Source organism: Centroberyx affinis, unplaced genomic scaffold (assembly GCF_046629955.1).
Source record: "Centroberyx affinis isolate AG114_WGS23_722 - 3 ecotype Tasmania unplaced genomic scaffold, CSIRO-AGI_Caff_v1 ptg002343l_1, whole genome shotgun sequence".
Classification (NCBI taxonomy): Eukaryota; Metazoa; Chordata; class Actinopteri; order Beryciformes; family Berycidae; genus Centroberyx; species Centroberyx affinis.
The window spans coordinates 239,932-264,470 of NW_027280607.1; the positions used below are offsets into that span (position 1 = coordinate 239,932).

Below are 24,539 nucleotides of genomic sequence, written 5' to 3' on the forward strand. Positions count from 1 at the left end.
AGGCACTTTCAAAAAATACTTGGCAGGTGATTGGATGAACCATCTGTCTATCACCGTCTATCACGGGCTAACTTCAACCAATCAGATCAACAAACCATATAAACAAACTCTTGCTGAAGCCAGTCGGGAGAAGAGTGAAAACATCTTTTCCATCCAGAAAAGCCTTCAGTGCCGTTCTTTGCTCTTCTTTCAATGAAGAAATACTCTCCAGTTCAGAAATAACTGATGTTATAGCAGCATCTACGCTAGCCCCTTTAGGAGCCGCCATTGTTGTGAATGAACAGTCGCTTCTCGCTGTCGCCACACCTAAACCACGCCCCCAGCTGCCCCTATAGGACGCTGATTGGTCCGCACCACTGTGGTTCGGCCACAAACACATAACTTGAAGCCCGGCAAGATGGATTCTCGTGTGATCGTGATCTCCCGAATCCAGCTGTCTCGCAAGGTAACCGCAGGTCACCACTACAGTTATTTATGTACTCAAGCATGTTGATCTTATCTAGCCTAATTAATTTTAAATTAGCTGTCACCAATTTAGCAGAATCCCACTTCTGACACCAAAATGTGTAGCCTGGCGAAATTAAACCAGCGCAGGACACAAAAATCTCTTTAAGATTCTTTATTCTGAACCAATGATTGATTCAAATGCAAATTAGTAGTTAAAATTGGAAACAAGGGTGATTCAGTTCTGCTTTTTTAAAATAAAATCAGTCTCCAAACAGATAGACAAAAGACAAAATCTTCAATGCACAGTCGTATATAAAACACAACCTAAGGTGCTTGAGAGGACTCTTCAACCTAAACTAGTATAGTCTTCACACCGCCTTATAATGCACTGTAACTTCACTAAGTGCACTATGAATGGTTTTTAAGTACAGTAAATAACTAGCTTAACATCCTGCAGTTAAACATACATTGCATAAAAAATTACAAATCAGGAGTACATAAATAACTGTAATGGTTCTTTCCTGAGAAAATGAAATAAAATACAACAAACCACATTCAGTTAAACATCGAACAAAAAGTTCGGAACTTTGTGTTTGGTAGATTATTTCTCTGTTGTAACAATGCTTCTTGGCAATACATTTTATACCGTTGGAAAGCCTGTTTATTTCCCTTTTAAATGGTGCCCCATTTGTAAGGAACATACATTTGTGGGATGAGCAGCACAGCTGAGTATGTGGGTTGCGCTCATGAAAAATTTGCCAAATCTTCTCTGCCAATGCCAAACAGCTTATTCTGCTGTTGCTATTGACTCTTGTTTTGAGCTTCCGGTACCCCCAGGTGCTGACAATCAGGTACCTGATTGGCACCTGCACTGGAACCTGAACATGTGGAGGAACGTTATGTTCAGCGATGAGTCCAGATTCTGCCTACGGAAGTTGGATCGTAGGGTCAAAGTGTGGAGAAGACGGAGAGAACGCTATGCTGATTGCTACACCGATAGAGTAACACCTTTTGGTGGAGGCGGTGTGATGGTGTGGGGCGGCATCTCCATCACTGGAAAAACGAGGCTTGTCATCATTGGAGGCGATCTCAATGCAGAGAGATATCGAGATGAGATTCTGCAACCGGTGGCAATCCCATATCTCCACAGTCTGGGACCGAACTCCATCCTCCAAGATGACAACGCTCGCCCCCACAGAGCGGGGTTTATCAGAGACTACCTCCAGAATTTGGGAGTAGAGAGAATGGAATGGCCTGCCAACAGTCCTGACCTCAACCCAATTGAACACTTATGGGATCAGCTTGGGCGTGCTGTTCGTGCTAGAGTGACCGACACAACCACGTTGGCTGACTTGCGACAAATCCTGGTTGAGGAGTGGAATGCCATCCCACAGCAGTGTGTGACCAGGCTGGTGACCAGCATGAGGAGGAGGTGCCAGGCTGTTGTGGCTGTGTATGGTTCTTCCACACGCTACTGAGGCTCCTGACTGTTTGTTAAATGAATAAATTGTAAAATTGCCAATTTGTCTTGTTTCTTCCTTGTTACTGATAGACTTCAATCATCCAATCCACCAAACAACACCAAACAAGAGTCAATAGCAACAGCAGAATAAGCTGTTTGGCATTGGCAGAGAAGATTTGGCAAATTTTACATGAGCGCAACCCACATACTCAGCTGTGCTGCTCATCCCACAAATGCATGTTCCTTACAAATGAGGCACCATTTAAAAGGGAAATAAACAGGCTTTCCAACGGTATAAAATGTATTGCCAAGAGGCATTGTTACAACAGAGAAATAATCTACCAAACACAAAGTTCCAAACTTTTTGTTCGATGTTTATAAACCTAACATTCACAGTTCTGTACAACATGTTTGACAGTAGGCCTATGTAAGAATTCTGTAAAGATACTCACTAGACATATCAGTACATTTATCCAAGTACACACACCTCATACGCCACTGTACAGGTGAACAATGGAAAAACCAGTATGAATCTTGGTTTAAACATTCTAAAAATAAATGAAACCCAAACTTGGAAACTAACCTACATTACAAGCTTCTCAATAGACTGGCAGCCATGAGCTGACGGGATTACTCCGGGAAAATCTGCCGACATCCAACCACACCTGCGAGTTAATGGTCAATATATGTTTGCACACTATTACTAATATACATTGATCGATATTTTGTGCATACAACATATTTTACCATTTATTTACCAACCTAGAATTCTGGACTTCCACTGCCGCTCAACGTGGCGATCACGAAAATGGTTTCCTGCTCCTCCTGGTCTACTCTCGCGGTATTGTCCACTCTGCCCTCAGGGGTACATCAATAATAGCGCCATCTGGTGGAGTTAGTGGGAATAGTCCTATTGACCCACCTGGCTACATATAGAAATATCACCACAGCAGTAAGTGAAAACACACAGCTCCAAGTTACTGAAATATTTACACTGATAAACCAAGAAAAACACAAAAATAAGACACATACGTAAACACACACCGTTTGAGTTGAATATTATACTTTATTACAAAACTACAAATAAACTGTGTGTCTAATAACTGTAATAGTGAACTTCTATTTGCTTTTTGTTGTAATTTGACATTCTCTTGCTTAAGCATCACAGACGCAATATAATTACTATAGCCTACACATGTTTGGTATGCACACACACACACACACACACACGCATATTAACAGCTGACAGACACACTCCTCAATCCACATTAAATAATACTACACCCTACTTCTGTCCAGCCACAGTAATTCACCGTGTAGAAATGCACTCTCCATGCCTGGCAATTCCAGCGCAGTGCCAGGATCTCCTGCTCCTCCCACCGGTCCACCGCTCACTTCTGGAAAAAGCTACATCGACTCCTCGCCCACCACGAACTCTCACAACTAGACTATCTCGCTCCATTAGTTTCACCGCCAATCCATCGGTATCTCCAATCCAGGTGCGCCTGGAGAGGAGAATACCGTCTGTATTCCGCAGCTCCTTGCCACGGACCGCAGCGGTTCCCCCGTCCCTCTCCTCCATCACCTCTGCAGCAAGGTCCACCTGCACACAGAGAAAACAATAGGCCTAACAAAACCTGAACATGCACCTTCTACATCTCAGAATGCACCAATGACAGACTGAACATTATATTTTGGTCTCTAATGCCATCCACACATGAACCACATTATTCATACTGTTCCGTTTGTATTTTGATGTCAAGTCAAACAATACAAATACATTTCAAATACATATAATAAATAAACTGACACCTTCTAACAAATACTACATAGTTTACATAAATTCATTGTAGTTATCAATAATGAATGATATTTACTCTTAACTTAAAACATAAAATGTTGCACTAATTTTAGTCTGTCTGGCACTTTATGCAAGATGAACTAAAGTAGGCCTATGTTAAATGTTCAAATGTTCAATATCAAACAACTATGCTCATAATTAAACCATTTACAGTATTTTTACTTACCTTTCGAAATACAAGCTAACAGACAGTTCTGCTCAACAAGTCCACAAACAGCACACGTTAGCTTCAGGATCGTTTATTAGGGTTATTTATTTAGGGTCTGAATTAGCTCAATGCGGCTTTATTACTTGTCACTTTGATTTGAATGAGACCCTGTCGGAATGATGACTCCATGTTTCCAGAGAGCTGATTGGTCAGGATGCGGGCCTTGTACCTGCTCCGATGCCCCGGTTACCATGGTGATCTACCTGGTTCAAACCTTTCAAACTGAGATGAAAACATGTCAGACTCACGGCCCTCGGACGGTTTCAGGTAGGGAACAATAATATGAACACATCAACGGGACACATAAGCTTGTTATGGATGTTTTCTATAGCAATAAACTCTTAGTTAATGGTTAACCGACACTACTTTATGAAACGATGCTGCATTAAAATGCTTCTGCATCGGTTTGCACTGTTTTGTTTTGTTTTGTTTTGTTTTGATTTGATTTGGGAAAGAGTAGGCTAGATATTATTCAAATGTTTCATCCTCTAGAGAAGCTCAGAGAAGCCTCGGATAGTCCCAGTTGCATAAAGCTAGTTCAGGACTAGTCTAATTAAGACTGTCTGTTACTTAAATATTACAAGTGACTTATTTTGAGGTTGGAAATTTAGCCACCTTCCCCCTGGATAATCTTGAGTTAAGAACTTTGTTGTTATGGCAATGGCTCGGCCTAACTGTCAGAGTGGTAAGTTTAAATACTGAAGCTATTTCATACAAGATGGCAAATCTTTAGTTTTTGGAAGAGCCTGAAGAAAAGAGAGACTCTGTAGAGAGATAAACAAGCCATTAGAGATCTATAACAACCAAGAAGTAGTAGGAACAGGTGTTAGTGTACAGGTATAAGTGTCTATAGCAAGTTTGACTTATGGTCACATTTAAGTCCATAGGTCTATCTTTATGCAACTGGCCCCAGGCCTGCCTGTAGCTTAACCTCAGCCAGTTCTAACTGTGTGCAGGGGGTCAGTTCACAGGCATTTTTCGTTCCCCTGGTCAGAAATGGCAGATAGAACATTTTCTTCCTCCTTTTTACTCTAGCATGAGTAAACAGCTTTACATGATGTCACCAAATGATGCACACATCATCATCATAAATTAGACCTACTCATGTGTGATCAATCAACAGGTGCACAGTTTCAACATGAAGCAGTGTTTTATAAATTATATTTATGTGTTTCCTGTCTTACCGACTGTCTCTGTTTGATGATGTCAGAGCTGAAGAGAGACATCTGGCAGAGGAGGAGAATGTTGTCATAATTAATTCTGCACAAGAGGTGAGAAAAAATATCACTGTTGTAACATTGATGTTAATCTGTTAGTAACAGTAGCCCATCTATAACTTAATGTTACTGTGGAGATAACATTAGCCTATTAACTTGTATATTTATTTGATATATGACAATACATATGATTTCTAATTATTCTCTCTCTCTCTGTCTCTCTGTCTCTCTCTCTCTCCTCCCTCAGCCCAGTACATCAGCCGCTGCTGTTGTCCAGGTCTGTATGAAATAATGCAGATATGACATCACAGTTAACATATGATGCCATATATTATGTGGGATATTTATATATATATAACAGTTGTATAAAAAAAGCTATTCATCAAGTAATCAAGTAATGTAATTCATCAAGTAATGGTAAGTTTGAGACAACACACACACACACATGCATATTCTCTATCTGTCTCTCTGTCCTGATCTCTGTCTTTATATCTTTCTCTATGGAAACAGAGAGACACCAACGGACCCAAACCTCACAGCTGTCAGCAGCCGTACCACTGTGACCAATGGGAGAAGAGTTTCAGTAATTTACATAACCTAGCAAAGCATCAACTCGCTCACACAAGAGGGAAATCCTACCTCTGTGACCAATGTGGGAAGACTTTCACTTGGTCAGGTAGCCTAACAAAACATCTACGCATTCACACTGGAGAGAAACCCTACCACTGCGACCAATGTGGGAAGACTTTCACAGACTTAAGTAACCTAACAAGACATATACGCATTCACACTGGAGAGAAACCCTATCACTGCGACCAATGTGGGAAGACTTTCACAGACTTAAGTAACCTAACAAGACATATACGCATTCACACTGGAGAGAAACCTACCACTGCGACCAATGTGGGAAGACTTTCACAGACTTAAGTAACCTAACAAGACATATACGCATTCACACTGGAGAGAAACCCTATCACTGCGACCAATGTGGGAAGACTTTCACAGACTTAAGTAACCTAACAAGACATATACGCATTCACACTGGAGAGAAACCTACCACTGCGACCAATGTGGGAACAGTTTCAGACTCTCAACTCAACTGAAGAGACACCAGTGCATCTAAACTGCTGAAGAGTACCTCCACTGTCTGCAGGGTGGAACAAGTTCCTCTCTGTAACGCATGTGAATATTAAATGCACAATAAACAACTGCATTAAGTAATGTTGTTATAATGTTTGCCAGTATATTGTCTAAATTGAAACCCCAACTCTTCAATGTATTACTTATATCCTGACATGAACTAAAGTGATTAAGTCACAACAAGCATTACCTAACGTGAATAATCTGTGGCAACATATTTAAATGTTCACTTTATCCAATTAACCATAGCCTGAATTTGCAGATTAAACACATGTTGAGATAAATAGCATTTAGGAAATTCACATTACTTGGTGTAACAAAGTTTTTTTAAATTGAAGTAATGCCGTAATAAAACTTACAAGTCCTTAGTCCAAGAGTAAATTTACTTATAATCATTCAAGAATCTTACTTGAGATCTATACTTTACTCTTAAGTAATCTGTTCACCTAACTTTTAGTTGATTATTAAGTTAACTTTAATTTGGCTTTCAAGTTTGCTGGGTAAAAGTGACGCAATCAGATTCCAAACTTTTTTCAAGTAATCTGAACATGTCAGAATTTACTGTGTGTCAGTGTGAAACCCCCCCTGCCGGAGGTCAGAGCTACGTCAATATTAGGCTAAAATTGTCACACTGCTAATGGCTCACTGTGCTGACATCTCGATCCTTCATCAGATGGTGGTATTTATGTGTCTGTATGTGTAATAAGAGTCATCTATCACAGGCTGGGACTGATTTCTGGCTCTGTAGATGGAAACACTGCACACGTGAGAACCAGGAAAATGTGTAATTTCCAATTAGTGTGATAGCTTGAGTGATCCAAGCAGTCCCTTCCCATGGCAAATCAGCAGTCCCTTCCCATGGCAAATCCCATTATGTCATGTTGTCATGTCGTTCATTAACGGCGGGTAAACGACTCCAACGCTGCAGCATCACTGGCCTCTGATGACGAGAATGTTTCTCTCTTCTGTTCCAGGGGACGATTTGATCGCACAGTTTTACATTTGTTTTCACCCTGCAGCTGGAATTGGCTGCAACTAAAGCACATACTGGCTTTCTAGACAAAGTCACAACTGATTTCTGGGTCTACAGATGGAAGCAATGCAGAGGTGGGAACCAGGAAAATGTGTCATGGTATAAATGATGTAAACATTATTATGGTCAACAGTTTTATTCTCGCTTTGGCTGCCAACAGGAAACTAAGTGTGTGTGGGATGGTTTATATCACGGCATATGAGACAAGTAAATATGAAATCAATAAATATGAAAATCTAATTTACATTCCAAGGAAAACGTAACCAGCATTTCATGGAAACCTCACCCTTTAATCTACCATTTAATTTACTGTATATCTAGACATGTGAAATGTTCCTAGGCAACTATGCCCTGTTGGCTCCTTCTCATGGTTCAAATACTCTATACACTCTTTGAGGAAATAATTACTAAACATCTGCTTGCATTTGAAATTATTTTGGAATTGTAATGGAACTCACTCTCTGTCTCTGTCAGCACATGCTTCCTCTGTGCTTATACAGACAACATACTGTATATAGTGTTTTCAAAATATATTTCAAGTGAATGTCATCTACATGTACAAATACATTTTCTGGCCAATGGTGTGTATATTTTGAAGCATATGTGACCTGGAGTTAAAGAAACCGTCCAACCAAGAGAACAGAGAATTCCGACATTTGACCTTCATTGTTCACAGTTTATTTTGATGGTGATAATCTGTCAGTTATCCCACAGTGTCTGCGTTGGAGGTGATGGAAGGGAAGATGCCGTTCTTGCGGTAAAAGCTCTCCCTCACGATGGTGTGGCGGCCATGTTTGGGCAAGCACGGTTTGCTCACGTCCCCTGTGTGGAGTGGAACACAGAGCTAACATCACACCTGAAGTTTTATTCAATTTTGTTTTATTCTATCATGCATTTGTCTGCTTGTTTATCTATTTGCTCACTTATTTTCTTATATTTTCTTCACTCATTTAAAGATATGAAAAGCAATGTGATCTCATTTTAAGCTTGGATGGATCTTTAAAAAAAATCAACATTACATTCATCTTCACATCCTATTCATTATCTTGTGAATATTATTGACCTTCCAAATTGTTTGCAATGACACTTTTTATGGTGTGGCTCAATTTCATGTTCCCCAAACTTCAGAAAGTCAAACATTTGAATGACAGAACCTACAAAGAACAGCTGCTTTACTTAATCTCTATCTGTGTAAATAGGAAATAGGAACTGCTACTTAAAAGCGGTGACGTGAGTTGAGTTTACCCACCTTTTTAGGCTTTTCTGAAAACATAATTGATTTGTGTCTATATTGGTGGTTGCTGCCTCATGATGACCTCTGATTTTTTATTTACCGCTGCATCACTGATTATGACTGTTCTTCCTATAGACAAGATCCTTAAATTAAAGCAGTGTATACTTAAAATTCAGTGACTGCATCATTTGATATCCTAAAGGACAACAGTACAAGAGCCATGATAAAAAAAGGCATGCCGTAACATACAATGTACTACACAGATGGATAGTATTTAAAAGTCCATAGGTAGCCCAAAGTATAATCATTAGAGTGAGAATCGATCATCTTACCAAGACCCCATCCATACAGCCAGTTGGTGGTTATGGGATAGAGATACTTCTCCTCTGGACTCTTGTCTTTCCTCAGCAGCAGGTATTTGTGGGGTCCAGTCTCCTCTTTGGAAAGGCCTTCGTAAAGGACCTGGCGGGTGTTTCCTGACGGGGGGCGCATCACTTCCCACCCAGCTGCCTCCTCCTCCATCTTCTTCCTCTGAGGAACTGGGGAGGCAGCCGTTGAGGACGGTTTGGCGTCACGTTCCGGTTGATATGCGTTCATTTTGGGCAGTTTCACTCCCATTCCCCTCTCGCCAACTTTTTGGACCGCTTTGTTTCCAGTTTTCTTGCTCCAGTTATGCTGAAACCATTTCAGCCTGGTCATGTTTTCCTTCAGTATCGCCTCCTTCCAAAAGTTCTCCATCTGAGGATCCATTGTCTGAAGCTCCTTTTCCGAAGTGTGGAAAGAGTGATGTGTTTACTGGATGAGTGATATACTGTATGTGACAATGTGGAGGGATGTGGCAGGTGAATGTCCACAAACATGTATGAATGCATAACAACGACGACTGAGAATGTGCATCAACCACATTCTGTTCATCACATCACATTCTATTCTGCACTGCAAAAAATTTTAACATTTTAACTAGCCATTGAATCAAAGATTAAATATTTTCATATCATAATCATCTTGCTTCGAGACATTTCTTGAATCAAGTGTCACTTAATTGATACCAGTGGAGTGATCTGCCCGATTCTGCCTTGTTTCAAGATGTTGACGTTTGAAACTGCATTGGAAACAAGTGGAATGATCTCACACAGATGACAGAATCTGTCACTTTTTAAGAAAAAATAAGATTGTAAGACTGAATAGGTTGTGAAGATAGACACTTTGTGCAGTGCAGGATTCCTGATTGCTGGATCTGGATGATTCAACACAAGTCTACACTCATTCCAAAAAGTATCATTTATTGGTTTGAATGCATTGGACAGTGAAAAGTTGTTCCTGTTGGTGTCCGGTTGAGCTCCATCACTTGCCGTGTCCAAAGGGGTCGGAGGTCGCCCGGCCTGCTCTCTCATCCCCCCCTGACTGCATGTCATGGCCAAGGTTCATCAAGGCACAGATACTAAGTTGGCAACCTGGGGGTGCAGCATATCCAACGATCCTGGGAGGAGAATCCAAAAGAAATCTGAAGCATAAAGACAAAACATTCAAACTGACAGATATGCATTAGATGATAATAGGGTTAGACCAATATATCAGTTTGCCGATATTGGCCTTTTTTTATTAAATATCAGATATCGTACAGTCATGTTGTTCACTGCCGATATGACGGAGGTTCCTCCCTGACCATATAAAACCTTCAATGAAATATAATTTGCACATTTCATTTATTTATTGAATTGTTCAATTATGTTTTGGCCTAATGTATCCCAGACTTTCCCTACCATAGGTGAGGTGGGTCACCTTGCCTTGAAGAGCTGCCAACCTTAAAAGAATTTCATTAGTCTGGGTCTCAGTGGAGAGTTTTAGTGTCCCATGATGGTCTAAATGCTGTTTCAGAGGCTTTTCCACCCTGACAAGAGTAAACTTCAGGGGGAAACATTGAATACTTGTCATTTTTTTTACTTGAAAATGGTCAAATTTCAAAATAGCACCAAATAAACCTAGGTGATCCCCAACCCTACTTACCCTGGAAACCCAGTGTCAGCAAAAGTGGACCGCTGGAGGCCATTCCTGCAGCAGCAAGTCATATATCAATGAATTTAATATTATGTCTGTATATTTTCTTATTAGGCCTTTCACTACCCAAAGCCAGAAGGACTCACCTGGTGTGTGTCGAGTTGCCGTCCGTACCGTTCCACCCCTGCACCGGCTCCTCTATCCTGTTTGTACAAGAGCAACAGCGCAGGTGATAAATGTTAACAGTATTCCTGCTTCTCCACCAAATACTGAGCTCTTTCTACTCATATGGAGCCACAGTCCTCAGCAGGGCCCTGGATCCCTTTTGGCCTGTGTGGATACAACACAAATTGAGTGAAGAGGATCTCCAGATAGAGCAGACCCTGTCACTTTTGTCTCATTTTTCACCCAAGAATGGAAAGATCTCTGTTCTATTTACAGCTGATAACACAAGTCTACTTTTGGACTTCATAGTCACAGTATATATAGATTAGTTTAGGAATGATAATACCGACACACATCTCTTTTCCTTTGTTTTTTTTTCATGAAACTATTGGCTATTTGTGTTCAGTGAATTGTAATCAATATAGTCTAAAGTAATGTCACATTGTTCACTTTTTCTTGAATACATTGATTCCACAAGTCAGTGTTATACATGGTGTTTATTAGCACACATTTTAGATTCAAACGGCAAGTAACTAACAGTGTTACAAGGAATATTGTCCATCTTTGACACGTTGACAGGTTTGCAGTTTAAACAGACCTTGGTGCAGTTAATAAGAATTCATGCTGCAGCCCTATTAAAAGAAATGTTTTCTGTTGCAGCAAAACTATGTGAGCAAGTGATGCTGCTGCAGTTATTGTGATGTGATGTTGGCTGTGATTAAGAACAAACAGCTGCATGGACTGAGACTACTCCGTTTCTTTATTTGCCCATGCCAAAGGGATCGTTGGTGGCGCCACCTGCCACCTCATCCCCCAGCTGCATGGAGGAAGCTAGGTGATCAATCACACAGGTGGAGAGAACACAACCCCGAACAACTAGAGCTGGCAAACTGAGGGAGGGAAGCAATAGATTAGGCAGGGGGGTGGAGAGAAAGAAGGCTGGGACTTCACTATTAAACATGCAAATTGGAGTTTTAGTTCTACAAACATTTCCTGAAGGCCGAGCTGCTCTGGAGGCAGAAATAATCTCATTGGTTGAGTTAAACCTCAGTGGGCGGAGCCAAAGAAGAACTATTTTTAAGAGCATGTTAGCTAACTGGCAGACTTGAATGGCACAGAAGGAACTCTGGTGAAAATATAAATAAAAATATAAAGCGGCCATGACATTTTTTCATTCATGACCATGGCATTCATGATGTTGGAAGGTCAGCAGCTAGCTAACTAGCTTACCTAGATAGCTGTAGGATAGTATGGCTAGTTTGAACTTGGAAGGTCAGTTAGGCTAACTAGCTAACAGAGATAACTGGCTAGATAACATTTTTTCAGTTAGTAGCAGAGCGCTAGGCTTCATAATATTAGCTACCTCCTCTCTAACCCCTCGCCTTTTTCACTGGGCTTCAGTCTACATTACCAGACTTTACTTTTTTTTTTAATTATCCGCCATCTCTGATGTCACTTAGCCAGAAATACTGTGCTTCTTTAGCTCCACCCACTGAGGTTTCACTCAACCAAAAAAAAAAGAAAATGAAATGTGAAATGAAAAGAAAAAAAAAAATGTCATGGCCGCTTTATATTTTTATTTATATTTTCACCAGAGTTCCTTCTGTGCCATTCAAGTCTGCCAGTTAGCTAACATGTGCTCTTAAAAATGGTGCTTCTTTGGCTCCGCCCACTGAGGTTTCACTCAACCAATGAGATTATGTCTGCCTCCACAGCAGCTCTGCCTCCAAGAGATGTTTGCATAACTGTAAATCTGCATGAAACACATGAGGTATGAAAGCAGTGCAGTGATACATACTCTGAGGAAACGTCTTCGCTGCAACAGACAGAAAAAGAAACAGTTTTACTAAAAACAAATGAAGGCAACATTAATCTGTCTACTGTATGTGTAAATTTGAACATTATCATTTAGATGTAAAGACCACTTACAAGTTTGGCATTGGCAGGATAGTCCTGTAATGATAAACAGACATGAGTTTCAACCTGATTTCATCAGCATCTACTCTGCTGATGAGTGAGAAATGAATTCACTTGCTGGTTTATGAATCTACTTACATGAAAGGAGTTATGCCAGTGTCATTCCTAGTGTCATTGGATTGGACGAGCCTGTTGAAATGAATGAAAGCATGAATAGACACAGGACAATAAAAAGACACATTTCAACTGTTCATAACCGGAATGTTAGGCATTGTTTTTGTTTTTTTTGTTCTTGAAAATAATACAGGTTTTAACCCATGACATGAACTCCATTCCACCATTTCCAACAAAAACTTAAACTTATAGTGCAAGCATGTCTATGTACATCAAGTATTTGGGAATGCAATCAAGTAACACAGTTCCTCTGAACATTTATAGTACGTAGAGGTAAATTACAGTGTCAGCGTGTTATTTGTCAAATTCTTGGAAGTCCGGGGCTTTCACAATTACTGTAGGTGTTATTATACTCAACACTCACTGTGTGAAATTGCCCATTGTGCCATTGATCTGGAGAGAGCTGTCATTCCTAGAGAGAGAGGACAGAGAAAACAGGATCTTTAATTAGAATATACTGCCTTTACCATCTCTAGATACTTCATTTTTCTCAAGACTCACCTTGTGGAGTTGTCCCCTTTGTTGTCCGATGGAAGATTGACCATGTATTGATCATGTGGTCTACGGGCAGAACAGAGAAGAGATAGCATGCCTCATATCTCCATGGTCAGTATTGAAATCCCAAGCTTGATGTATTGAGTGAGAGCGAGCAGCGATAAGACACCGGAGGCACGTTTGCCCTCACGCACGGCCTCATCAAGGTGTGATTATCTCTTGCTGTGCTTATCACTTAACGAAACAGTCTTCAGACGTGTATTCAGAGCTGATAAACGCCTTACCTGGTGTCATTCTGTGAAGGAACGGGGATCCCAAAGGCGCAGCCCAGCAGGAGCACACCGAGAGACCACACAGGTTTCATGCTGGTTTCTGGAAACACAGAGAGAGAGAGAGAGGACTATCATCTAACCAAGGAAACACTCACTCTGTTTGGAGCCCATTTATAATCTGCTCTGCATACCCCACAAGCCTTACCAAGGCCACTAAGGCTGGTATCGACTAACCATCTCCGAATTTGCCAGCAGATCTAGATTCAGCTTTTCCGCTAAGGTCATGTGGAGCTGGCCAGTATCCCCAGATCGGCGCCCAGGCGTGTTTGTTCTCAGCCGACCAAAGGAGAGCGGAAGGTCGCTCCTGTCCACCGGGGACGACTAATGAGGCCTTCCCAATGTTGTCCAAATATTTACCGCTTCCTAGCATTGGACAGCACCGGCCAGGGTCAGCAGAGACATGAGAACTGCTTGTTCAACCCCCCCCCCCCCCCGACCCATGGCCAGGGGAGAAAGAGAGAGAGAGAGGGGGGGGGGTGAACTGTTTTTATTCATGTGCTGGTTGGGATGAGTCATCTGTCCTTGTCAGTGACTAGAAAGATGTTAGGAAATACTTCCCCTTCAGCTCAGTGTGCTCATTTAACAAAACGTCACGACAGAGAGATAAGCTGATCACATTATGCAATCAGAGGCACGTATCTGGATAGAGCGCCTCTCAAATATATGTCTAATATGTGAGTTTTGAATCTGATGTTACACAGATATGGCGATGAATCAAATATGAAATCACGAGAATCTCACAACCAACAAGATATAATTTATTTGTTTCTTCAACATCAACCCACTGGGTTTTTTCATAGATATCTAGATAAGTTAATACATCTGCAACGATCACACAACTGATTCACAGGCAGTCATTCATTTTGCAATATGACAGTTTAAGCAATAAGCAATAAGATTTCCATGATGCACAATGAAATTCATTTTCCCCGTTGTGTCATATGCAATAAGACATATTCTTATGAGAGGAATCTTACAGCTTTGTAAACACATGATGACAGAGAAGACGGGCCTTTACAGGTTACACACGTGTGCATCTAAAAATGACAGAAGAGTGAGGCATAGTCACATGCATAATGAAACATTTTGCACTTCCTGAAAAGAAAAATCTCTTTGCTGAAAATGAGGCTTAGATATTCAGTCTTCTCTGGAAAAAAAATAGGAAAATTACAACTTAAAGATTCCAGTCTTAACATATGAATGAGACTGCTGTGGCATACCTGTATAAGACAACATATAACCTAGAAACACAGAAAACCTATCAAACCACCAATTTATAGTGAATGAGTGTTTTTTTTACATAGATTTTACTCAAAGGCAGAAATGAAAAACGGCTTATTACATAAAAACAACAGTTAATGTGGAATGGTAGACGCACAACAGACTGCATATCAGTAACTTAGAAGAAGCCGAGTCACCTAACAGTACTGTACAGCATGGCAAAAGCAAAACACAAGGTCAAGTCAAGTCTTGACATCTACATTGTCACACGGCGGGTGTGTACGTTTGCTGGGTGGGGAGTTTATCGGAAGTCCTCAGCAGAAAACATGCCCTTGGCCCGCCGTAAAATGGAGTCCTTGGAGGCGTCATAGGGGTGCTCCTTGGACGGGATCTCCAGCACAGCGGGGATAGACTGCATGTGGGCATCGATGGCATGGCGGATCATCTCAGCGATGAACTGGTTGATGAGGATGATGCCGATGTCATTACGGGCCAGGAAGCTCCTGAGAAAGAGAGAGGGGGGTGGCAAAAAGTTTAGCCCCACTAGAAAACATGTGTTAGATAGGCTAGACATTGGATTTCCACATATTACTATCCCAATACGTTCCCTGGACCAAACTCTGTTCAAAAGTCTGTCAATTTTATGTTTTTTTGCTTATCATCAAATGTACACACTTTGTAGAATACAACTTAAGACCTTTTACGATCAGTATGAACTACTGGCATATTCGGCATGGTGATAATCCACTAAGCAGTGCATTAGTTCATATAATTTAAATTTTTAGAATTGGCTCACACTGCTCGCTAGCGCCCTCCACGGTGCATTTTAGTGAAGGAAGATTGTGGAAGTAACGGGCAAGCCAATTATAAAAATGTAAAATCTACTGACATTAAGTGCCGTTTGTGGGATTACAGCGATGCCGAGTTGACGAGTGGATCGTAAGGATTCGTAAAATGTCTTAAGTCACGTTCGACGAGGTATGAATCTTTACGGATAAGCAATAACACATTAAACTGCCAGATTATTGAACCTAGTTTGGCGTCATTCTCCCACCATACAAGAGAGAACGTGACGTAGCTATCACCCGAAAAGGGTATGGAAAACAAAGGGTCTGTTACACAACATTACTTATGTTAGGCTACTTTTGTACACTGGATAACGTTAAAATCGACCTGCACGAGCTTTCTATCGGTTACGTATTCTGTTTGGGATCGCTTCAACCATGCAAACTAATGCACAGTGATCTGTTAAAGCCACCTACTTGAAGGTCTCCTCGATTTCTGTGACGCTGGTGTCCTTTTCCACCACCAAGAAATTCGGCTTGCGATTTTTGTTCAGCTCACCAACTCCACCGAGCAGGAATCCTGTACACGTATCTTCATCGCCAATAACGGCGATTAATTTTCCTCGACCTGCCATTATGACTTGTCAATCTTTTAGATTTAGCTCGGAAGAGAGAAAAGGAGAAAAATCTGCTTACAGATCCTCTAGGTCATGTGAAGAGTCAGCTGACTGGAACTTCCGCTTTGGTAAAGTGTTCAGAATTCGAAGTGCGCCAACTACTGGTCTGTAGACAATCTAACATGATAATATAGTTACTGGCGAAACATTAAATACCAGATGAGCGGCTTGATCTCGTTTCATTAACTAATCATGTATTCGTTTACCGCGGTAATTTGTCAGTAGATTTCTACCTCCAACATCCATCCTAGCTGATACCTCATATATTTAGGCAGCAGGCATGTCGCCTTCAAGTGCTCCTCGTAAACCTCTAATTTAGAGTTTCGAAAGTCGTAAATATGACTTGTCGCGTATTCAAATGCTTGCGATCAAATAACAAAATGGATAACGTGACAAAACATTTTTTTAGTAGGCAGTCAACTTGCTCGGTTGTATTGCCGCTTATTTGGGACGTTTATGCGTGCTCACATTTCGCGGATATTTGTAACAGCACTTGAAGGCCGCAACAGTCACGTGAAAAAAGAGAGAAGGAAATGCAGTAGTGTCCAACTTCGCAAAGCAAAATAACCGAGAATGGTGAGTTTTGCCAGTTCCATTCCTTATGTTTGACATGTATTATCGTTATAAAGATAATAACTCGTTTTAGAAGTCAGCGCCACCCGTAGTAGTTATGTCATGTATGGTGTTGATGTGCCTATCATGGTAAGAAGAAGCTGACACTTAGCTAGCTAGCTTGCTAGTTAGCGCCCTAACAGCTTTCAGTATGTTGGTTGTTTGTTTTCAGACGACAGCGGCTCTGACGCAGGGTCTGGAGAGGATCCCCGACCAGCTGGGCTACCTGGTGATTAGTGAAGATGGTGTGTTGGCGGTGAGTCAGTGTCCTGGTCCTCCTGCTCAACCTGCCTGTTCTTCTTTGCAGTGATTGTATATTTACAGTTGGCTAATGTTAGTTGCTCCCTAGCCCCGATACGTGCCGCGCTCTCTCTCGTATGGAGAACTTGACGCCGAACCCTATTAAAAAACCTTGCAATTGAATGTATCCTTGCTTATTGGCAGACGTACATACCGGGCGCAACATGACTTAAGACGTTTTACAAATCATTAGCCACTCTTTAATGTGGCATACATCCAGTGCACGAAGTAGCTCTTATTTTAATACATTTCTAACTTATAGTGTAGGTTTGTCTATTATTCCCGCAATCCGCTTCCACCAAAATACACTGTGGAGGGCGGTAGCGGGCCGTGAGCCAATTCTAAAAGTTGAAAAACATTTTTGAGATAAAGCGATGCTTGGTGGATCATATATAAGCCGAATTTACCGGTGGACTTTAACGATTCGCAAAAGGTCTTAAGTTGTATTTTATAAAGTATGTATGGTTGCGGAAAAGTAAGGCAACGTCACTCGCATGACTTTTAAATGGGGTTGGTGTGACTTGTTCTCCGTTAGCAGTTTCATCTGTAGCCCTCTCCAGTGTGACTGTTGATGGCGATGGCGTCCTCTCCTCTCACTTCTCACTCTCTCTCTCTCGCACTCAGTCTGCAGGGGAACTGGAGAATGATGAGCACACAGCAGGAGTGATCATGCAAATGGTCCGGACAGCGTGCCGCTTTCGGTTACATGGCTCTGCTGAGCCACCCTTCAAACGGATGTCAGGTAAAATACACACACACAGACTAAGCTTTCATGTACATTATAAACAGCAGTTTTTGCACCTATTATTATTATTATTATTATTATTATTATTATTATTATTATTATTATTAGGGTCAAAAGGTCATTAAAGGGAAAATCCACCCTAAAACAATAACACCGTTTTTTAAAGGTATTGGCAATGTGGGTCCATTCTGTTGTTTGTGGTGTATTTTTCTTATTCACATGGATAACTGGCCAAACATAGACAATATGACGTCATGGTGAGATATTCCCAATGCAATCAATGTATTTTGACAACAGAAATGTTTCAGGTATCTAAAACATCAGCGGTAAACGTCAGGTGTTGGTGTCAGTGCCTCAGAATCAAAGAGCGAGGGCTTCTTTCTAGAGGTGCCATTTTGCACCAGGAGACGTTCAACAATCATACAGGGAGAAATCCATTGTAGAAGAGGCAGAGAGACCAATTTCTCCACTGACAGCAGCTTCAGTAGACCAGAATGCAATGCAGCCACTCTCCTACACAGATCTCCATGTCACACAGACAGAAAGAGCTCTGGCCTAAATGTCTTATACCACTACTTACCTCCACGGACAATTTCCTTAGAGAGAAAATGTGGCAATGTGAACATTTATGTATGTATTGATATATTGTCCAAAAAGTACACATTTATCCATACATAGGATATGATGTTACTATCCAGAGGCTATTTTCTATGCGGAAGGAGCCGTATTTTCTTGCTTTATTGTTTCAGAAAATATAAACAGTGTGTGAACCGTGTGAATACTCTGAATATGGCATTAATGGGAGAAAATAATGAAAGGGTGTCTGCAGGTTCTGCAAGTCTGAAATGTCTTCAAGGCCTTGAAAGGTCTTCAGCAGTTAATTGCACCCTTTCAAGTCTTAATTGCAATTGCAGAGGTCCTAAAAAATTTTGCCCGATGTTCTATTTTTCCACCAATAAATCAACCAAATTATGCAGACCTGTATTCCAACAGCTTTTCAGCTTTATGTGTTGCGAAATTGGTTTGACATTTTATTCAGCCAGTAAAAGTCTAACTCGCTGGAATTGGACCCTGAATTAGATGAAGGCGTTCACATGCCCCATATTGGAAGTGAGTATCATATAGTCATACTGTCCTTAAGTTCAGGGTGCTGGCGTGCATGTGCTGTTCTGACCTAACCTAATGTTTTACCTCCACAGTCATGTTGGAAGATTTTGTGTACACGGTGACGGTATCCGGTCAGAAAGTGTTTGTGGTGAAGCGTCAGAACAACCAGCGAGAGCCCGTGAACGTTTAACCGTGATCGCAGGAAGAACGCGAAGGGAACTGCCGCTCACAAACACACACACACACAGGACTCGCGTACTGCGAAAGACGACGTCTCGCTCGGGACATCTTGGAAGGCAAAAGATGGTTTACAGCAGCGATTATGATGATGAATGGCATCCGGCCTACGGCAATGTCACCGCCTGCGTATGGAAGGCAGACAGGATCACTCCCCATCCACCCTCTGTTTATAGCGGAGGCTGTGATGAGCAGATGCTGCCGCCCTGCTCTCCTACAGTCCAGCAGATTCACTTCAGCTTGCTTGGGATAACTCTTGATGGCTTTTCTAACCCACTGCCAACAGTTTGCTTAGTGAATATCTGTTAAACTTGTGTAAGTACTAAATAATTGAAAAGCATATTGCATTTTTCTTTTTCCCCCCTACATTTTAAATGCTTTGTGTATACAGCGTGTCTTCAAAAGTTGATTCTGGCTATTTAAACCTCTTGTGTGATTGAATAAAATTTGATTTAAAGCCCTGATCTCTTTATCAGTAAGTCAATTTGGGATAGCTACTCAAGCGTTCTTGATGGGAAGGGTTTGTTGATGACTCAATTGAAGCTCATTTTGCTCCAATAGTTAAACAGTACAGATATAGGCAAACCACTTATAGCTCCATAGCTCATTAAATTAACATAACTTATTGAGCTGTCACATACTGCCTGTCAGTACGGCTAATGAGGCCGCAAACCAATGAAATAAACAAAGCCAGAGGTAGGCCAGTGTTCTCATCACAGGTGGTGCTAGTTTACTGCTAGACTGATCCTTTAAACGTAATTTTCAGTAGTATTTCCACAGTTCAACAGCCTTATACTCAAATTTGTCATGTAGCTATTAAACTAGTGTGAAAGGAAGTGGCCGCTCTGTAGTTTTCTGCCACATCTCCCTTTAGAAAATTAAATATTCATTTGGGACAACCCATCTGCAAATGCAAAATGCATATGCTACAGTGAGGTTACAAGCAGACAACCTTGAAAAAGTTCTTTAACAATGTTGTGTTACACATAATCTATGCCACGAGCCCATACCAGAAAAATGTCAGCAGACAACAATTCAACAGTTGAGAAGAAAAAAAAAAAGACACTTTTATTGCATCAATGGCCCTTGAAAATACTTAATGTCCTGCATTCTTCACATTGTTAAGGAATGGAACTGGCCTTCAGATTCGGCTCTCTGGAATGAGTCAGTCAGCCTTCCAGGGAGAGGACAGAGGGACCCAAACCCCAAGCCAACCACTCCCCCCTCCCCGAAGACTGTTACACCAAAAACATGTTCTCTATACCCCAGTCCATCCCCGCCCCCCCAACCCCTAAAAGCCCTACCGCCCATTCCATAACAATCAACATCAGCACAACCGTCAAGTGATTTCCGTTTTCAGGATTTTTCTCTTTGTTAAAACATGCAAATTAAAACATTTTACTGTCAAGGGAGTTGGGAGGCATGAAGAAAGAAACATAATAAAGATATAAACAGTCTAAGAAACATCTGCAGCGACAACACAGGGAATAAAATGGGGAGAATGGTGGAGAAAAAAGAAAAAAGGCTTCAGAACAGGAACTGAGCGCAAAGTCCATGACTGCAAGTTCTACCGGACAGACACACTTATAATTTAAAAAAAATAATAAAAATAACAACAAAAAAAACCAAAGTCTGCGTTTTCCTCTGATGAAATGCTCCATTCTGCACCACCTCCTCCTCCTCTACTTGCTTGGTTGCTCCTTCGATCTTCCTCCTCCTGCGCATGTTCAAATCACTCGTTCGCTCCGGTCCTGCTCCTCTCGTCTTCTCCCCTCCTCTAGCGCTTCGACAGCTCGTTGGATAGCCAGTCCAGTCCTTCGTACAGCCCCGTGCCTTGGGTGGCGCAGGTAGCCTGGACGTGCCACTGAAGAGACAGCAGGAAACCAGTGTCAATATTTACATTACTTCTGCATGTCCACTTCCAATCTGTCTGTGTGTGTGTGTGTGTGTGAGACAGAGAAAGACTTACAGTTCTGCTGCGCAAACTCTGCAGGCCCAGCTTGTCTGAGAGTTCGCTCACGGGCATCGCGTTGGGCAAATCCTGTTTGTTAGCAAACACCAGCAACACCGCCTCCCTCAGCTCATCCTCTTGCAACTGAGGACCACGAGAGAAAGAGAGAAAATCAATGTGTGACCCCCAGGAAGACAAAACCTCATAGTCTAGCTCACAGAGGGCCATGTGACCATGTAGATGAATAAGGACAGTCACAATGGCTGAAAGGTCCCTGTATAACTAACTTCATTATTCACAAGCAAGTTAGCCTATTTACTTATTGCCAGCCAGTGTTTCAATGTAATGTCCTTTTTCATAGCAAGACAAAAATTACTGTTCCAAGACCAATAAAAGGGCAGATTGGAGTTTTTGTAAACATTTTTTAGAGGCAGAAATAATAAGAACATATTTTTTCTGGATCAGAGAACCACAGTTTTTTGGAGTGCAACTTAACTGATTGGCAAACTTGAAAGTTTAAGATTGTACGAAAGGTCGAGGTTGCCCCTCTCCTTTCCATTCTTCCTGCTGGTGTCTGCACACAGTCAGTATAGTTGGACATATCGAGGCTTGTTTCCCTCCCTTCAGAAGAAGCTATTTGCTGCCGTTCATTCATATACAATGTGAAAAACAACTTCCACAGGGCGAGATAATCCAGCACAGTAAACATTAATCCAGAATTTGGTTTGGTCAAAGTTTCTGTTTTATCCTTATTTCGTTGTGCTGAGTTGAGTGTTTTCCTATCAGCGCTGCATTACGCTAGACTCTGCTTGCTGTCAATCACCTGACATCCACAGGAACAATGGTTAAGTCTCCTCCAGGAAATAGTCCCTCAAAAACATGCCGCTTTACAGACTTCTTTTTACTTAGGGCGTCCTTGTTAGCCGAGACAGCAGTTAATTTCAAGGCAAGCTAGGGTAACTGTTACGAGTAAATGTTAAAAAACATGGATGCCATGGTCATGAATGAATTAAAAATGTCTTAGCCGTTTATATCTTTATTTATATTTCGACCAGTTGCTTCTTTGCTATTTAAGCTTGCCACTTAGCTAACTTGCACTCTGAAAAACTGTGGTTCTTTGGCTCAGCCCATTGAGGTTTATCTGAACCAACAAGATTATTTCTGCCTCCAGAGTTGTAGAAGTAAAACACTAATCTGCAATAAAAGGTGTAAAACAAGCATTACACCAGGCCTACTGTACAGCACATTGTTAATACTTACCATTTTTGACAGCTCTTCTGCCGACTCTGTTACTCTCTCTCTGTCGTTGCTGTCCACAACAAAGATAAGACCCTGCAAAACACAGGTTCAAAGGTCAAGCAGATCTATCATATATCATTTTATCTTTTCACTACTATGGAATTGTGTGCAGTTTGGTGTGCACAACAATGCCATTTGTAGAGAACTCCACTCTGTTCAGTTTTTTTCAATTACACACTTATTATTGTAATAAGTTCCAGTAACAGTCACAGAGATTGTGACAGGACTAAATTGAATAAAGTGTCATGGGAGTAAGGATTTTAGCCCTAGGGCGAGTCTAGGCTGGGAAAAAAGAACACAGTTTGCATGCTGACATTAAAAAGCCTTTGATCTATCAGTGGTGGTGTCAAAGGTCAGGGTGTTGTCACTGTACCTGTGTGTTCTGGAAGTAGTGTCTCCAGAGAGGTCGGATCTTGTCCTGACCACCCACATCCCACACCGTGAAGCAGATGTTCTTGTACTCTACCGTCTCCACGTTGAAGCCTGAGCAGTCACATAGATTAATGGAGAGATAATCAGTACAGATATGAACAGAGACCGACACTACCTGGCAGCTACCTACCAGGATAAATATACACAGCCAACAAACAATGAGGATACTCGTTACATCAGAGTGACATGAGTAACCAACATAACTGAAGAACTTGAGTCACTGAGCGACTGTGGTGAAATGATGATTCCAATCTGGCATTATCTGACTTGGGGTTAGGGTCTTATCTTGTACACTCTTATTTTGGCTAGTGCGGAGGTTGTCTTATCAACCAATCTGCTATCAAAGGAGCTACCTGGCCTGCAAGCCCAAACAGCTAATCTACTGCTGTCTCTGGCCCAGAGCTATGCTCACACAAAACTTAGACTCTTCCAATTCAAACTCAAGACCCTCCCCCAAGTCTACCAAACTTAAGACAACAGAAAAAACAAACACACAGAATTCATAATTATCATATTTGACATGGCTCTACAGGACCATGGTTAATTTGAATAACTTGTTTCCTGTTAATTTACCAATGGTTGGAATAGTGGTCACGATTTCTCCAAGCTTAAGTTTGTACAGGATAGTGGTCTTTCCAGCAGCATCCAAACCAACTGCAAAAGAAGAGAGAAACATCAACGATTAGAAACCCACCTTGATCATAGCTACTAGCTAAGTGAGCTATTGCCATTGTACTCTTAAGATAGCACATCAAACATGATAATAGCTACTATCTATTTCCTACATAGATACAACGTATGTCTTAGCAATACCTGTGCTGTGACCACGACAGCAAGGCTCAAGCAACTGTAGGCTACGTATCTTATGGTCTCTCTGTTAGCCAATTACCGTTAACATTAGCCATCCAACGGGTCTAGCTAACAGCTAGCTATCCTACCTTACTTGCTTAATATTCTCCGAGAAGGAGGTGGGCTTCGTTTAAATGGGCCCGAATCTATGATAGAAAGGTTGAGAAAATAATTATCTCACTAAAGCAGCAAAGTGGAGTGTGTTTTGATGACAACCCCCGTCTCACTGATGAAGATAACCAGCTAGGTTAGCTAGCTAGCCTAGCTCCAATGCTCACCCATAAGTATCCTCATCTGTTTCTTGCCAAAAAGCTTGGAGAATAGCGATGACATTGTTAGCCCCATGTTGTGACAGATCCCAGTTGGGCGGCGATGAAGGTTTTAAAAAATGACAGTAAATGTTAGCAATCGATAGGGCTGAATGCAACGCTGAGGTGATCTTCTAATCCAAGCCGGACAGAGTGGGCGCAGCTCCTCCTCGGTGCCACGTCCAGGCCAACGCGGAATAATTGACGTCACTGCTTTCACTCAACTTTATTAAAAGCAGAAACACCAATGCTGCATTCAGGTCCTAGATGAAAGACGGTATATACGAGTCTCCGACTTGAAAATGCAGTACATAACAGCTTCCAGGCGGTAAA

The 24,539-nt window shown here is 41.5% G+C and overlaps 5 protein-coding genes across 6 annotated transcripts; 2 read left to right on the forward strand and 3 right to left on the reverse strand.

Moving 5' to 3' along the window:
* Positions 1 to 397: 397 nt before the first annotated feature.
* On the forward strand, positions 398 to 6,298 carry LOC139655868 (zinc finger protein 678-like). The gene is given in 3 exon segments (XM_071533257.1): positions 398 to 445; positions 5,706 to 6,081; positions 6,084 to 6,298. Coding segments are annotated over 3 exon segments (639 nt in total).
* A 1,773-nt stretch (positions 6,299 to 8,071) lies between these two features.
* On the reverse strand, positions 8,072 to 9,352 carry LOC139655869 (protein SPMIP1-like). The gene is made up of 2 exons (XM_071533258.1): positions 8,935 to 9,352; positions 8,072 to 8,190 (listed from the first exon to the last, which is right to left on the reverse strand). Exons 1-2 carry the CDS (start codon positions 9,350 to 9,352, stop codon positions 8,072 to 8,074), a joined length of 537 nt encoding a protein of 178 aa, XP_071389359.1.
* Positions 9,353 to 14,427: 5,075 nt separating this feature from the next.
* On the reverse strand, positions 14,428 to 16,405 carry atp6v1f (ATPase H+ transporting V1 subunit F). Its single transcript, XM_071533253.1, has 2 exons — positions 16,167 to 16,405; positions 14,428 to 15,407 (listed from the first exon to the last, which is right to left on the reverse strand). Exons 1-2 carry the CDS (start codon positions 16,322 to 16,324, stop codon positions 15,206 to 15,208), a joined length of 360 nt encoding a protein of 119 aa, XP_071389354.1. The 5' UTR covers positions 16,325 to 16,405; the 3' UTR covers positions 14,428 to 15,205.
* Positions 16,406 to 16,874: 469 nt separating this feature from the next.
* On the forward strand, positions 16,875 to 19,822 carry lamtor4 (late endosomal/lysosomal adaptor, MAPK and MTOR activator 4). The gene is made up of 4 exons (XM_071533256.1): positions 16,875 to 16,942; positions 17,151 to 17,234; positions 17,903 to 18,020; positions 19,223 to 19,822. Exons 1-4 carry the CDS (start codon positions 16,940 to 16,942, stop codon positions 19,318 to 19,320), a joined length of 303 nt encoding a protein of 100 aa, XP_071389357.1. The 5' UTR covers positions 16,875 to 16,939; the 3' UTR covers positions 19,321 to 19,822.
* A 1,185-nt stretch (positions 19,823 to 21,007) lies between these two features.
* Positions 21,008 to 24,387, reverse strand: LOC139655872 (ADP-ribosylation factor 4). 2 transcript variants are annotated; one of them, XM_071533262.1, is made up of 6 exons: positions 24,177 to 24,387; positions 23,623 to 23,703; positions 22,991 to 23,100; positions 22,579 to 22,650; positions 21,337 to 21,462; positions 21,008 to 21,231 (listed from the first exon to the last, which is right to left on the reverse strand). In XM_071533262.1, exons 1-6 carry the CDS (start codon positions 24,241 to 24,243, stop codon positions 21,145 to 21,147), a joined length of 543 nt encoding a protein of 180 aa, XP_071389363.1. In that variant the 5' UTR covers positions 24,244 to 24,387; the 3' UTR covers positions 21,008 to 21,144. The 2 variants fall into 2 exon arrangements, with proteins under 2 accessions (XP_071389363.1, XP_071389364.1); XM_071533263.1 differs by lacking the exon at positions 22,991 to 23,100 and having other exon boundaries at positions 23,624 to 23,703.
* Positions 24,388 to 24,539: the final 152 nt, after the last annotated feature.